This window comes from Rattus norvegicus, chromosome 17 (genome assembly GCF_036323735.1).
Source record: "Rattus norvegicus strain BN/NHsdMcwi chromosome 17, GRCr8, whole genome shotgun sequence".
Classification (NCBI taxonomy): Eukaryota; Metazoa; Chordata; class Mammalia; order Rodentia; family Muridae; genus Rattus; species Rattus norvegicus.
The window spans coordinates 66,597,603-66,614,056 of record NC_086035.1 but is presented as its reverse complement, the minus strand read 5'-3'; the positions used below and the strand labels follow the sequence as shown (position 1 = coordinate 66,614,056).

Here is a 16,454-nt window from a genome sequence, read left to right as displayed (position 1 = left end):
AATCCTAAGTTATTAGCAAAACCCAACATCTATAGATCTTATGCTATGAGAGATAAAAGATGAAAAAATATAACTGGGTTTATGTCTAAGATAAAAATATTTTCAAACAGGCATTATAAGCAATGCATTCAATTTCTGGACAGCTATGATAGTTCTGTAACTCAGCAATGCTTCACAAAGTAACACATGAGGGGCGCAGTAAGAACACAAGACTCTCAACAACATAAGTCTTTATAATAGTAATTATGGAACACAGAGGTTTTAATGAACTTCGTATTTCAATGAAGACACTGAACGTTTACAAACAGTTACATCAATACAGTAAGGATAACTGATTCCACAGAACACTTATAAATGCACTTTTCCCTCAAAAAAAAAAAACCACAAAACAAAATACAACCTTTTTTCACAGATTTAAGTAACAAGTGATTTACATAGTCTTCAGATTCCCAAATATGTACAAAGTTTTTTCCACTCTACAGAAATCAGTATGCATCGGTTACGGTGGGGGCTGGGATATTCTGTTCAACAAATCTCTTGGGAAATTTTGTATTAATGCACATTTAGTAACCACATATTTCCCCTCCATTATTAAGTGAAATTCTGGACACTCCAGCACATAATAGTTCCAAACACTACTTCTGATAAGAGGACTTGTGGCTGACAGCTTGACTTATTGTTAGCCACATGCACACCAGCCTACAACATTCATGAGCCCACGCCCGTGCCAGTCACGAACTCTTAAAGATAGCACTGTGGTCACAGCAGCAGTGTGATGAGAACAGATGACGAACAGCAGCTAAGAGAAGTCACATCCCGCTCCTGAGCTCTCATCGAGCACCATTAGGGTCTTCTGCCCTCATGGAATGAGTGAGGAGCCTCGATTCTGGGTCAGAGGCTGGTCCCTCCAGTTAGCCAAAGAAAACAAGCAGCCACTGGCAGTGAAGATCACTGGACTGCACACAAGTCGATGGTCACCAGGAACGATTTCTAAAGCTCCAAGACTATCGGGTAGGTCTTCTGTTTGACTCTGCTGCTCCCATTTGCATGCACATTCTCAATGCTCCTAACTATACCTCGACCTTCAGATTAAGATGCCAAGAACAGAAGAATGTGGCTTGTCACCGACATTAACAACTCTGAAGAGAGTGGACTGGAGGGGATACAGAAACCTGCAGTGGCTGTGAAGTAGGCCACTAGGAACATCATCATACAGTACTCCACCATCAAGCAAATACATTCAAGACAGCCAGAGCTGGCTCTTAAAACTCTAGTCATCTACAGTGACCAGCCTGACTCAGCTCTCAAATACGCCGTGGTGAGACTTGTCATCAGAAAAGGTCAGACTTTAAAAATACAACCTCTTTTTTTTTTTTTTTTAAGTTGAAAAAACAAAATTACTCAAAGAATCTCTCTAAATGAGTCAGACACAAAGTTCCTAAGATCAGCAACTTTGGCGCCCGAGTCAAAGATGCCAATGACCAAGTTCCCAGTCGTGGAAAGTTACACATTACACATCTTACAGCCGATTCCTACCACTGAGTAGTTCAGCTGCCCTCCTGTGCCACCCGAGAGAGAACCAGGGCTAGGGGAGGGCAGGAGGTGAGGTAACCATAACAGCATACATCACTCCTCTTCTCCCTAGACGGTCACTCTCCAAAGGGCAGTATGGACAGGATTAAGATACGAGGGGCAGTAACTGAGATGTCTCTTTATCAAAACTGTAACTCTGTACGAAACACAAACTCACGAACATCAGATGAACAGTGATCTCTAGAAGGCGAGAACAAAGGCTCACTCATGCAGTAGAAGGACTGGTTTAAGAGGTCTCCAGGCTGCTCAAGACCTGTGAACTATCTGATATCACCTTCCGGCTACCTAGAGAGCCTTTCACCGTCAAGGTACATACGGTATGGTTGTCTTTCTCCTTCTACCTTGAAGTCAGTATTCCAGCTTTAAAGCAAGTGCTTATCCAGGCAGCAGTGAGACTCCAAAGGTTTCCCAATATTTATTTTGAGGTAGTGCTCATTTATTTGCATTCTTGGCTCTCAAACACCACCAAGGAAGTGAACCCATTTAAAAATATGAAAACTAAAGATGTAGAAAATAAATAAGATTTTGTCTTCAGGTAGCAGGGCCTTTGTATAAAGGTCAAGTCACATTCAATGGATAAATCATTTGAAACTTCTAAAAACTGTTTATAACCACAGCTATAAATTAAAGTGCTTTGAATTTTGTTTAATGTCTAAAATCAGTGATTAGAATAATCGTATTTTAAAATTTGCTTGTATGAGACCTCAAGAGATTGAAATAATTTTCTATAAAATAGCAGAAACATTTTCTTCTCAAAAGAAATTCTGCACAAACGTTGCAAATCCAGGTTACTTTTACAGAACTGGAACAGAAATCAAGAGTTGAAATGGAATTACACGACAGCGCATTCTACAACTTCACATAAACCAAGTACAAAATCCGTCTGTCCTGCCTCTTGCTAGCCTATGCGAATGAGCTCTGCAGTCTTCCCAGGACAAGGCAGTTGTGCAGTTACTCCAGACACGGATACACAGTTCACATTGGATTCATACAATGTAACGTAATGCCCTACTGCTCATCCCTCAGCATCAAGAACTCAAAGCATTGTGTATGCTACGTGGGAGGTGAGCTTCACTTCTACTGACCAGAGGATGCCAATATACACAAGACAAAAATAAAAACAGAATCACACATCTCTCTGTACACTTCATGCAAGCTGGGCACAATGTGAAAAGAACATATACAAGGCACCCTTCCCAGGGTCAAACGCTCACTAAAATGGCTGATTAATATGCAGAAGAGCCTGCATCAATCAAAAGTCCATGGCAAACTTCGAGCTAAGGAACATCAGTGACTTATTTTTCTTGTAACAGTGCAGGAATATTGATGTTCCAACCAATAGCTTGCCTATCGAACCCACAGGTAAACAGATTGCATATGGGGTGGTCTTCACTCCACGCTGAGCAGCACACCATTCGTCTGTGACCCTAGGAACGAACACACAACACAAAATTAATGCATTATTCCTGAAACAAAATTTAATACTTGTGCCATGCTAGCTACCATCCTTAAATGAATAATGTAATAGCGAAACCCAACACACATGTAGCCAAGGGGGCCAAAAGCTGCTGTGCATGGCAAGGGGCTTTCAGAGCCAAGCATCAGGTGGGCAGTGTGCCAGAATGGGGAGTGGATGGGGCTCGCACCAAATCATCACTAGTCTCTTGACAAAACGACTAAGTGTGCAGTCATACACACAAAAATGGTCACTTTGAAATTTTTAAATGAACAAATGAAGCTAGAAGACATATTTTCATACACACTAAACCAAATTCACTCAAGGACCTCAAATATCATATAATAAAGAGTTCCAATAATAAAAGAACTAAGTATGTGTGTGTTACACATACATATATACATATATACGTACATATATATATATGATACAAAATGAAACAAAAATAAGAAATGACCTTTTGTCTAGATTCTAGAATCATCAGGATTTCTAATTAAATATCAAAATATTGAAGGAAATTACTACAAAATAGTTTTGTAGTTTTGACTAGCTCATCATCTCATAAAACACATGCTAAAGTTAATTTTTATGTCTTCTAAATGTTTTAATGTATCCTGTTTCTATTTCCCCATGGCACCACTGATGTAAAACCGGAACTGTAAATTCCTTCATGTTCGTAATGAACCACCGTAACCAATACCTGTCGGCTGCTCCGGGGGAGCCGTGCCAGTCGCACGCCTGACATGTCAAACAACCGCACTTGCCGGTTGTCATGGGGGAGAGCTATGATTTTTTGCCCAACACATACATTGATCCTACAAAGAAGATACAGAAACAAGTTTGTAAAAACACGACAGGATAATGTTTTGAAATTACAGAAAATAATTTACATTTCAAGACAAACTAAATGAGTAAACCATAGGGCTAGTCCATCTATGACACTGGACAGAGATTAAGGCACACTCGACTGCCAGATCACAAGTGACCCCACACACATGCGCAGTACAGTCACACACTGTCCAATAGCAGACAGGGCCTCAGAGAGTTATCAAAGCCCTAAAACATCTGGCTACCAAAGGCCATTTCTGATCTTGTCTTACTACACTAACATACTACACAAGTGAGTAAGTTTAAGTAGTCACAGATACTGAATTCAAATAAGAGGGTTCCCCAGGAAGTTGAACCCTCTTCCCAAAAACTGTATGATCAAACAAGACAATAGATTACACCTAACCCTTACCTATTAATGGCAGAGTCTGTACGAATTGTTGCAATTGGAGATCTCATATTTTTTAAATCCCAGACTTTTACTGTGCGGTCATCACTGCCTGAAACGACGTTGTCTCCCACAGTGAACACAGCAGAGGTCACAGTGCTACAAGTAAAGGTTAGACACAGTTAGAGTTCAGGATGTACCCATTACCCCCTCACAGTACATGCTACACAGTTTTGCTTCCAGAGCGAGCAACAGAGGGCAAGGAAGTTGGAAACGTGCAGGCTTACAGTGTCTTCCACTCTGCAAGCCTGTGCCCACTTCTTAAATTCTCCTTGTATATGTTAAAGACCTTCTTTATGTCCTAATAGAGGAGGCAAAATGTACTGTCTACTCTGTCCTATCATCCTCAGACAGTGCAGCAAGATATTACTAGAAAAATATGGATTAAACAACCTACCAAATATCGATATAGTGGGATGAATTAAATAAAGATCTAATCCAACTGCAAATTTCAATTCAATCAAAACACAAGATTTGCAGAAAACACTGGGTAATTCACAAGTGGCAAAGTTCAACTGAGATTTTTTCCAAATAAGACACACCCATGAGATGGCTCTGTCAGTAAAATGACTGCCACACAAGCATTAGTCCCAAATTCAATCCCCCAGATATCCCATATAAAAGCCAGGCATGGCGGCATGTAATCCTAGGGCTGAGGGGGTGAAGATTGGAGGATTTTCCTGTCTTCTGAAATCTGTGAACTCCAGATTCAGTGAAAGAATCTGTCTCAAAAACTAAAGAGAACAGCAAATGAGTGATGAAGATACTAGATGTAGACCTGCAGCCTCAACGTGCACACGTGTACACTTACACACACACACACACACACACTCACACTCATACACACACGTACTCACACACTCATACACACACACACTCACACACACACTCACACACACACACACTCACACACACACACACACACACACACACACACACACACACAAACACACACCACCACCACCACCACCACCACCACCACTAGTCATTAGGAAAGTTGTCTCCATTAGAAGTGGCCACAGCCTACTGAGTTAATGTGTGATGCAGCCCTTCCTTTCAAGCCAAAGTCACCAACCATTTGCTAAGAAAGGGCTAAAATAATAAAATGGCACCTGAAGAAAACAACCTCAACACAACTACCTCTCTTCACTGGAGAGTTCTGTAAGAAACTATGATACAAGCCTACGTCCCATGAACTAAGGACTGATAGTCCATTCCTTAAAACGCAACCTGGCACATCATGTAGGAATACTTCAGGGACTGCTACTGTTTTGACTTCATATAGGCCAGTCTCCTCCATTTTACCATGCATCTCTGTAGTAGAACTGTTCAGGCCTTGCTTCCTGCCTGGTACAGTGTGGGCTGTGTGTGTTGGTTAATGTTTTAATATCTAATCTCCCCAGGATCAGTACATAAAGCAGAACACTGCCTGATTCCAAATGCCCAAATCAGCAGGTCCAAAGATGCCAACGCAGAGGCCTTTCAAGACTGCAGCTTCACCTACGGTTGCCTCCCAGCACTACAAACCCCAGGGCCATCCCTCCCTCCCACAGGAAGGCTCAGCACTCAATGTTCCCTTCCAGGTGACATGCAGGTAAGCTTGGTTATGGTGTCTTTTTATCCTCACAAATCATTAATTTGTAGAAACAAAAGCTTTGTTTCTGTTCCAAAATTTACACATCAACTGCTAAGAACTCAGAATTCCAATTTAAATGATACTTGGTCCTGTTCCACAATCTGTACAAAGATGTGATTTTATGTTCTATTTAGACTCTTGAGAGGAATCTAATCAGTCACTAGGTCCGATTTATGAAAACTCTATTAATGTGAATAGGCACAGCTAAGTTCTAATTAAGTCTAAGTTCTACTACATTAATCAAGGATTTTAAATACCACCACCAATGTAGCTACTAAGAACCAAAGGATTTCAACAAGATCTGACAACAAACTATGGTACAACACTGAAGCCCCAGAGCACAACCAGAACTAACACTGGGCTTGTAAGACTATCTTCACATTAACACATCTTGCCTTATGCAGGACAGCCTTTGCCACGGCACAGGCATTGGCCACTAGAACTGTCTGACGGTGTACGTGCTGGACACTGAAGTACTGCAGCCTTCCTCCCTCTACAAGATGATACCAGCAGGTACCTCCTCCCTGCATGTGACAATCAATGACTCACAGAACCATCTGTGTTAGAAACAGTGCACTACGTTTGGATGGGCATAAATGACACATAATACACAGAAAGATATGATACCGGAGAAATGGACATATAGACAAACCTGTAAATCATGACTGACCAATCTGTATTATTTGATGATTATCTTTATTTTGAATGCACTGGGGTTTTGTCTGTGTGTATGTCTCTGTAGGATGTCAAATCCCTGGTACTAGTGTTACAGACAGCTCTGAGCTGCCACATAAGTGCTGGGAACCGACACCAGGCTCCCTGGAAGAGGAGACAGTGCTGTTAACAGCTGAGTCATCTCTCCAACCCCACATATTCTTTATTTAAATAAGTAACAGCATAGGCCTGACTTTAAATGATGTATAGCAGAGGTTACAGGAACATTTAAAAACCTTTTTATACTGCCAGAGATTTCAAAAGCATGAGGTAAAGATATCCACTGACTTCTGTTTGCAGTATATTCTATATTCTAGGAGGTTTTGGCCAAGTTAAATTTCAGCTAGCATCTTGCTCAATTAATACAAAGGAAAAAAAGCCTCAACAAAAAGATCATCTGACCCTATGTTAATGAAATGCTAGAAGACATTAGGTTCTTAATAAATCACGATCCTGACAGGTATTGTAGGACATCAAAAGAAAAACCTGGCAAAGAGGCAGTAGTTTTAAAGGCACCCTTGGACCATGGGTCCCACAGGGAGGCTAGTGAGCTACAATCACTCACTGGAAAAGCTTCAGACTCTGCCAAACTGCAGCAAAGCTCATTTATCTTGTCGTGGGGGGCAGCCGAGCATGTACTTCCAGCTGACAGATGGTACCTTCTCACCACACACCACTGCCTGATCTGGAACATTCTGCTCCCTCCGTGGGTCCTCAATCAACGGCAATACTGTAATGCTAGCACTCCTCATTAGGACTAACAGCTGTCTTCCCAGTCACACAGAGACACAAAACTGTTTTGCATAACAATCTGCTGAAATTTCACAGCTAAGAAAAAAATATATGATGTGGAAAACACTGGACCATGAAATGCTAATGCAGTGTGCTTTTCTGGCATCATCTCAAAACTGACTACCAGGTCGCCATCCCTTATTTATTTATTTATTTGTTTGTTTGTTTGTTTGTTTAAAATTTCAGCTCCTACAAAACAACAATTTTGTATCTGTGGAGCAGTAGACCTAGTGTTTACAGAAGGTAAGCAGTCCCTAAGCAGAAACACAATTGTACAAAACATCCCCTATTAGAACACAGGCTTCTGTGTTCCAGCACACATAATCCATCTTTGAAAAGAATGTGTTTCTCCCCCTGTCCACTTTAGCATGTCTACTGTTGTCCTTGCTCAACTCATGTTTAGGCAGTCCTGTTGATGTGACTTATGGTTATCCCCTCTGACACTACTAGGAGAACAATCTCATAGATAATCCCCTAATCCCCTTAACATCTTTTGGGAGTTGTTGTGGATGTAGCATAGAACAATAAAAAAAGAGGCCGTGAATTTGAAGAACAAAGAAAGGTACATAGGAAGGAAAGAGGAGGAAAGAGAAGGAGAAATAATACATTTTAGTTATATTATAATCTCAAAAGCTATTTTAAAAGACATGTACAGGGAGCTGGAGATGGTTCAGCAGGTAAGAGAACTTGCTCTTGCAGAAGACTCGGGTTTGGTTCCTGGAACACAAATGGTAGCTCATAAACATCAGTTTAAGAATACAAATATATTTAAAATTATTACTAAAAAGTTAAAATACTAAGATTCATACAATAAGCTAGGCAGTGGTGATAAACACCTTTAATCCCAGCCCTGAGGCAGATCTCTGAGTTCAAGGCCAGCCTGGTCTACAAGAGCAAGTTCCAGGACAGCCAGGTCTACACAGAGAAACTGTCTCGAAAACCCAGAAGGCTTCATACAATGTCATCCTTGCAACAGCAAATGGCAAGGCTTATTTGCTTTCCTGAAACCTGGTCTTTCTGACTTAGAGCAATTGTAAGTTTAGAACACTTTTAATTATATCAATAATTTTAAAGAAACTGGCAACAAATATATTTAAACTTAGTGAAAAGTGACCTCCCTCAGCCCAGAAAAAAAAAAAAAAAAAGCTATAATGGCATTCTTGCAACCTCAAGGGTCAATTTGTTCTTTCTTAAAACCTGGTCTTTCTGACTTAAAAACATTGTATAGAGTGTTTTATTTTATTCTAAAGTAGTTTAGAATATTTTTAATTATATTGATAATTTTAAAGAAACTGGCAACAACTGTATTGTTTGAACTTGGTGAGAAGTGACCTCCCCTGGGTTTTAATTATTTAACTTTCCATTTATTTTTTGAACCCAAGATACTGACTGTCAATTAACAGTGACCAGCATCTCAAAAGCAGATATTATGAATTCATTTTTAAATATAAAAATTTGAAGGTTCTATTTTTTGAAATATTATAAATTACATTCTATAACAACTTTTAATATAATAGAATGCTTGGGCTGATGAGATGGCTGGGAAAAGAAAAAGGTGCTTCCCACCTGACAGGCCTGACAGCCTGAATCTGATTTCCAGAACCCATATGGTGGAAGGAGAAACTGACTCTCAAGTTGACCTCCAGACACCTGCCTAAGAGCCCTCTCATGTTCATACATATATGCACATGCACATGATACATACAGAATGTAAGTACCTTAATATAGTGCAGAAAAGACATTCACTAGAAAGAATAGAGAAAGTGAAGCTACTACAGCATAAATTTTTTTACTCTTAAATATTAACAAATTAGAAAAACCTCACATGTCAAAACAAAACTCACTCCTGCTTGAATAAACAGAAGATAAGGCACCACACAGAGCAGAGTGGGCCACATGGGGTACTAGTGCCCAGGCCTGGGTCAGCAGTGACTGTTCCAGGGCCTGAGAAAGGCCTTCATCCCAAAACAAGGAAGCTGACCAAAATGATTCCCAACTTGAGAATGGGGTTACTTCTACCTAATACTGGACTGAGTGTGCTGAAAGCAGCTGGCTACATCTTGGGCCACAAGGAGAGAAAAGCTCCAGATACCACGAGAAAACCTCTCAGAGGTGGAGTACGGTGTATATATCTACATGTGTGCACAGTATATATGTGTAGAACATTCCTACAACCTCCCCCAGACAGAAATAGATGCTACCAACAAGCGGACAAGGAACCCTTTAAAGCAAGGTACACTTGATTCTGCCCCTCATTGAGAAGGCTAAGGGAATAATAAGATGGTGTCAAGAAGGACCCGTGGGTTCTAGGCTTAGGCAAGGAAGAAAGACTGAAAATAAAATGTCACTTTTAAAGTTCAAAATGACATTAGGCATCGCAGTTCATGCCATAATTCAAAAGATAAAACAGGAGAGTTACCAAAAGATTGAAGCTAGCCTGTGCTACATAATTAAGTGCAGTTCAGCCTAGGTACAAGTTGAGATTCTGTTTCAAAAGGACAAGTCCACAAAAAACCTTCAGAGTGGGTTATCATCACAACTCTCTAACACACAGGAATTCTTTAAAGAGAGCAAGCCAAGAAAACAGCTCACTGCTTTCCCCCAGCATGTGGAGCATCCACACCCTGTCTACTTGCGGTTATTGGAGGACTGACACTTGATGGCAACCTTTATACGACATCAAAAACCCTCCATCCTTTACAATATGATGATGCCACAATGGTAAGCAGCCCTAGAGTGTCCATCATCAGACTGCTGGCAGAAATTTCTATAACTGTCCCTCCAACCTAGAAAAGAAGTGTGTCTCCGTCCAGCATCCCCACCAGATGTGGCTGACACAGGAGCAGGGAAGAGTTGTGACTGAAGCTCTGCAATGGGAAAGCCATGCCCTACTCATATTCATCAAGCTGGGGCCAGCACAAGCTAAGGCTCAGGTATCACAATGAGTGACACAGGCCAATCGACTTGCCTTCAAGGGGCCCACCAGCGCTGACTGGTAGGGAATGGCAGCCATGGTGCTATTGGTTTCTTCCTTGAAAGTTTCAGAGTCCAGACTACTAGACATTCTAATAGACTCAAGGTAGCTACGGATCTATAATCTTCATGACACCTTTGTAAACTTCCTCAATACGCTCTAGCCTGTCTGACTTCATTTGTGTTCCCCTGGAGAAACCACAACCTAATTCTGCAGCTCTGCACATCCCACACCTGCCTCTCCAAAGAAGATGCAATGGCCCTCCTGCTCCTGGACATGCTATGCCTGCTGATGCGCCACACTACCCAGCCTCAGATGCCTGCCTACTTCTTCCCTTCACTGTTTACTTGAAGAGACTTCCATACCTAACTTCCAGGAAACGCCAAAAGCCACAGAGACCATTCAACCACCAGATTCTGCATTACCATCTGCCTGTGTGTGACAGGAAATGGCCACCATGAGGCCTCCCTCTGCTCTCCCAAGTGCTCAGCTCCAAGGCATTCTCCCAAAACCTTCCATCTAAAAACAAACCTTTAGAGTCCTCTCCACACCTCTTCAACAAACTTCTCAGAAATCAATGCCTGACCCCACAAAAGGAACAGGTAACGTCACTGCCACCAGACAAGCTGTGACACAGGACGCAGCTCTACAGTTAGCCCCCGACAGCCATGGTGGCAGCTGGCCTAAGCTTCACTTCCACCTCACTGCCAGTAACTATCCATTTCACACTGAAGAACTAATTTTGTCTCATTCTTTTAAAATGGAAATTCATACCTACACCATTCATCAAAGATAGGTGTTTTTCCTAGTGAAATTTCACAGCTGTGTAATATGTGACATGTTTCAAATCATCTTCTTAGAAAAGATGCATACTGGCACAAATATAGTAACTTACTTTTTAAAACCTTCTCCACAGTACATGTTACTTGAAAAGCTACAATACTAACACCCTACAATATGCGGCAGCTTCCCTTCAACATGAGGCAAATGACACTTTTATTATGAACCAAATTTAACTACTTTTCTGAAACTGATTATAATTACTACTCTGAATACATACAAAGTTTTACCTTAGTGCCTCAACACTGCAAACATAGTGACAGCCCTTTGGAGTTATTAACTAAGCAGAAGAAAAGCATAGCATCTTGGTCATTTTACAAAGGGAAGCAGAATCACTGTAGAAATGCAACCCACAGTGCTAGAACAGCACTCTGCTTGGTGCTCTCTAGACTAAGCAGCAGTACTCATCTACCTCAGTGCTCTCTAGACTAAGCAACAGCACTCATCTACCTCAGTGCTCTCTAGACTAAGCAGCAGTACTCATCTACCTCAGAGCTCTCTAGGCTAAGCAGCAGTATAAAACTATATGCTCTTGGCCCATTTTATAACACAGAAGGGAATACCTAAAACCCACACAATCAAGTCCTTGCTTTATAGGAATGTGCCTTAAGCTATTACTTAGAATTGACATATGTTGATATGCCACCTGTGATGGTTTGAATATGGTTGGCCTGGGAAGGGGCACTATTAGGAGGTACAGTTTTGTAGAGACGGACTTTGAGTTTTGTCTTAGAGTTTTATTGCTGTGAACAGACACCATGATCAATGTAAGGTTTATAAAGGACAACATGTATTTGGGGCTGCCTTACAGGTTCAGAGGTTCAGTCCATTATCATCAAGGAGGGAGCATGGCAGCATCACAGCATCCAGGCAGGCATGGTGCAGGAGGAGCTGAGTTCTACATCTTCACCCAAAAGAAGCCAGGAGCAGACTGAGCATCCTCAGGCAGCTAGGAGGAGGGTCTCCAAGCCCACCCCGACAGTGACACACTTCCTCCAACAAGGCCACACCTTCTAATAGTGCCACTCCCCCCGCCAAGCATATGCAAACCATCACAAGATCCTATGCTCAAGCTCTTTCTTCCCAGTGCAAAAGAAAGCCTTTTCATGGTTGCCTACAGAGGGAGTCTCTCCTGGTTGCCGTCAAACCAAGATGCAAAACTCTGAGCTCTTTCTCCAGCACCCTGTTTGCCTGGACACTGCCATGCTTCCTGCTATGATGATAGTGGACTAAACCAATGAATCTGTAAGGCAGCCCCAATTAAACGGTGGCCTTTGTAAGAGTTGCCCTGTCATGGTGTCTGTTCACAGCAGTGGAAACCCTGACTAAGACACTATCTTAAAATGTCAGGAGCAGGCAGGAAAATAACTCAGTGGCAGAATGATTCCCTACCATATGAGGGTCAGAGTTTAATCACCAATATTTCTTCACCCTGGTATATCCATATATATATATACATACAAACATATTTATTTCTTTTAATATATGGAGCAGTAAATGAAGAAAATGAGGACTAAAAAAAAATATCTTTAGACATTGTTTTAGACACTGTTCCATTGGCACCATGACCAAAGAAAAATATTTAATTGAGGCTGGCTTACAGTTCAGAGGTTTAGTCCATCACCAGCATGGTGGGAAGTAGGGCAGCACACAAGCAGACACGGTGCTGAAGAAGCAACAGGCAATTCCAACATCCGGATCCCAGGGAGCAGGCCAACAAGACCACACTTCCTAATCCTACTCAAGTAGTGCCACTCCCTAATGACTAAGCGTTCAAATATGAGCCTATGGTAGCCATTCCTATTCAAATCACCACAGACATTAGCACAAAGAACCATAACTGACTTCCAAAAAAGCCAAAACAAAAGACAAAGCAGAATGCAAACCTCAAAATGCACCAGTCCATTTGATGTGGAAACAACATAATTCATACAGGATTCCTCAAGGTATCCACATCTGTCTTGCTTTACTCAAACATGATATAGAGGAGCGAAAGTCATTTTCAAAGTTATAGTTCTTAAGATATTTGCAGATTTGAGTTATTCATTTGTTTATTTTTACTGTTTCAGAATTTCATACACACAAAGACTGTGTTTTAATCAAGTCTGGGCACCATTCCCTCCCTTCCAACTCCTTCCCTAACCCTTGTCACCATTTCTGCCCAATGTCGTGTGTGTGGTTTTAGCGCACTGAGTCCAGTCAGTGCTACAAGTGTGTGCACATGAGGGCCATCGACTGGCACATGGACAGCCTTTGAAGAGCCAAGTCCCCAGAGAACTCAGCTGTGATTCTGAAGCCACTGCAATCTTACACATCTTTTTATTTCTCAAACAGCCATTTCTACTTATGAACACACTTCTGGAGTCATACTGTCCCTAGAAAGCATTACTCACTAGTATCTGTGATCCCAAATTACTTCCTCCTCACACAGGAGAGGGGAAGGCTATTGTGGTGCTCACCTGGGAGAGAAGTTCAGGCTTACCCTCAGCGATACATTCAGTTCAACGCTAGCCCGAGTTAAAAATAAAAAAAAAAAGATTTTAGCATAGATTTAAGTGTAGTTATTAAGGAAGAGAGAGGCTCCATGAAACTCTGTCTCGAAAAAAACACAAAACAAAATTTAAACAAATAATGACTAAAATAAAAAAATAAGTACCATCCTCTAAACTCTCCATCATGAGGCGGCTTGACAACAGAAAGCCATCCACTTCTCCCGAGCCTGTACCCCAGTGATTCCCATATGCTAACTTGGACAAAGAACAAAATACAGTTCTAATTAAAATCGATTGCCATCTAGGTAAAAATGTCATTTTCCAAATATTCTTTCTTAAAAGCAAAGAAAAAGATCCTGTTGCTATAAGACAAAGCTTCTTCCACATTGCCAAGTCTACCTAGAATTAAGCATTTAGTAGTAACTACCTCCCACCCACCAGATACTTTCCAATAAAGGCACACGAAAATCTCATAGCCTCAAAATAATCATTATGATTTCAAGATAATTCTTTTGTTTTGTTAGGTGCATTTCAGTTTCCTTAGAAGAAACCACCAAAGCTCACATTAAAAATAAAGTTACAGTTGTGTATAAGAAAACGTCAAAAAAAAAAAAAAAAAACCCTCCCGTTCTCAAATATTCGTCCATGCTGAGCTAATTTCAGACTGTTCTCAATGCCAAAGTTTATTCACACTTGTAAATAAACTGTCAGTCGGGTATAAACTAGAGTCATTGGCCACCCATTGAGGAAGTTTAATGACCAGTGACTGCCTCAACTGTCAACTCCTTCTCATAGTAAGAAAAACAAAACAAAGGGGAGGGAGGGGTGGGGAGGGGAGGTTCAGAATGAGGAATGGGGGAGAGTGGAGGGAAAGGGAAAATGCCAAGCATGCAGACGACAACGACAACGGTACCAAGAGGATGCATCTGAGAAGACTGGAGTTGGGGCCTCAGGTTACTGTAAGCAATCAGTAGTCATCTGCAGTTAACCTAACAACCTCCATACTGGTAAGAGCCCCCTGCACATGCACGTCATCCACATAGTTCAAGACCTGTGTAGAGCCCAGCTCAAGAGGAGAGTGCTGGGTGAAGAGGGGAAACACTGGCTTGGGAAGTACATACTTGGGCTACTAACACTACCAGGTAAAAAACACATTATTATATAAAAGGGCCAATTCAGAAGAAAAACACTGAATTTTCCTGCCAGCTTAAGATAGAAATTCATGGAAAACAATCATTTCAGTCACTAGCTGAAATTCCTATATCAAATTTTTCAAAGTAATCATCTATTTTTCCAAAAGCAAGGCATGCAGTTTTGCATTCCTGCTACTAGGAGAAAAAAAAAGCTATATAGAGTACCTAAAATTATTCTGTAAACAAACTGGTATCCACAGAGCTGCCAAAGACGAATCCAATAACAGATGCACCATTACATTCAATGAATACTACAACAGTAGATTTCCTATTATAATGAAGAAATACAGGATGAAAATCAATGGAACACATCAAAAACGTGTGCTAGAAGTAAGAGCCTTGAACACAGCTGACATCAAGAGCTCTGTCTGTACTCAGCAAACATAATGACAGTATACATCTCAAGGGACCATTTGGCTAGGTTTTTTTTTTTTTTTTATCTTACAGTGAAGTATTATATCTTAAGCCCTAGTTTTTCAAAAAGGCACCCACACCACAGAAAAGTAGAGTGATAACAGAAAGAGAAAATGAAAAGGGAAAAAAACCTCTCTCAATTCCTTGAGAAACTGAATCACAAAACTGAGCTAACAATCTTGATGCTTATATAACTACACTGCCTTTAAAAAAAAATCAATATACAGAAATCCAGAATAACTAGACAGCTGTTAATTGTCCACACTAAAGGTATTGGTTCTTTATAAAGGACTTATGGTGAATTTCCATAAATAAGAACATACCTTAAAATACCATTTTCAAAAGAGCTGCATACCGTGTTAATAGGGAATATGCAAGAATGGCCTCTGTAGAAATACTGTCTATCTCTAATCAAAGATTCACTAAACAACCTTCTCATATTCACCTTTTAGAGCTACACCAGTAAGAACAGCAAACCTAAGGGCTGAGAATGTGACTTCTGCTTGTAAGCGTTCAGGAAAAGACTCCAGAAAATCATCTTTGTTAGACTGGAAGACCGCACTGATCTCCGTGAGTGTGGAAAAGCCCCTTGCCTTCACTCACTCAGAGGATCCTCCAAACAGAGCATCAGGGTGCTACAGTCCACTGCAAGAGGCCTGCAGGGCCTCCGAGCTCTGCAACCCCACTGAATAGTAAAGTAGGAAGGCAGGGCCTGTTCTCTTAAGTCATGTTCAGAACAGCAGACTAAATGACTGACGAGAACACACGCACACTGCAGACCCTGGCCATTCTTCCATTCTTAACGGAGTCTGCTTTTAATAAAAGTATGCCCTTTATGGATCACAGATGCACATCTATATGCATTTATTACCTGCTATTTGGTTGTATAGCTCAGCCTTCCGGAATCCATGACAAAGGCAGAAGGCAACAGTCACTATGAAGATCCCTCAGATAAAACCACAACAAATGTCTTGTTTCCTGTTCTTCTAAATGTGAAGTGTTTCTAAAAGCTTACTGCTTACCAATCATTACAAGAAATATTCTGTGTTCAGTAAAGATATCTGCAGCTCCACC

General features: G+C 41.0%; 1 protein-coding gene across 5 annotated transcripts in view; it reads right to left on the bottom strand.

Annotated features, from left to right (window-relative positions):
* Window positions 1-215: 215 nt before the first annotated feature.
* Wdr37 (WD repeat domain 37) overlaps window positions 216-16,454 on the bottom strand; it is a 66,417-nt gene continuing 50,178 nt past the window's right edge. For 2 of the 5 annotated variants that reach the window (XM_039095769.2, XM_039095770.2), the window contains 3 exons: window positions 4,290-4,424; window positions 3,750-3,864; window positions 229-3,020 (listed from right to left, as the gene is read on the bottom strand). In XM_039095769.2, coding sequence (XP_038951697.1) covers window positions 2,889-3,020; window positions 3,750-3,864; window positions 4,290-4,424 — 382 coding nt within the window. In that variant the 3' untranslated portion in view covers window positions 229-2,888. Of the gene's footprint in view, window positions 3,021-3,749; window positions 3,865-4,288; window positions 4,425-16,454 lie in introns of those variants that run through there. The other 3 variants (NM_001399297.1, NM_001107362.2, XM_039095771.2) reach the window with 3 other exon arrangements.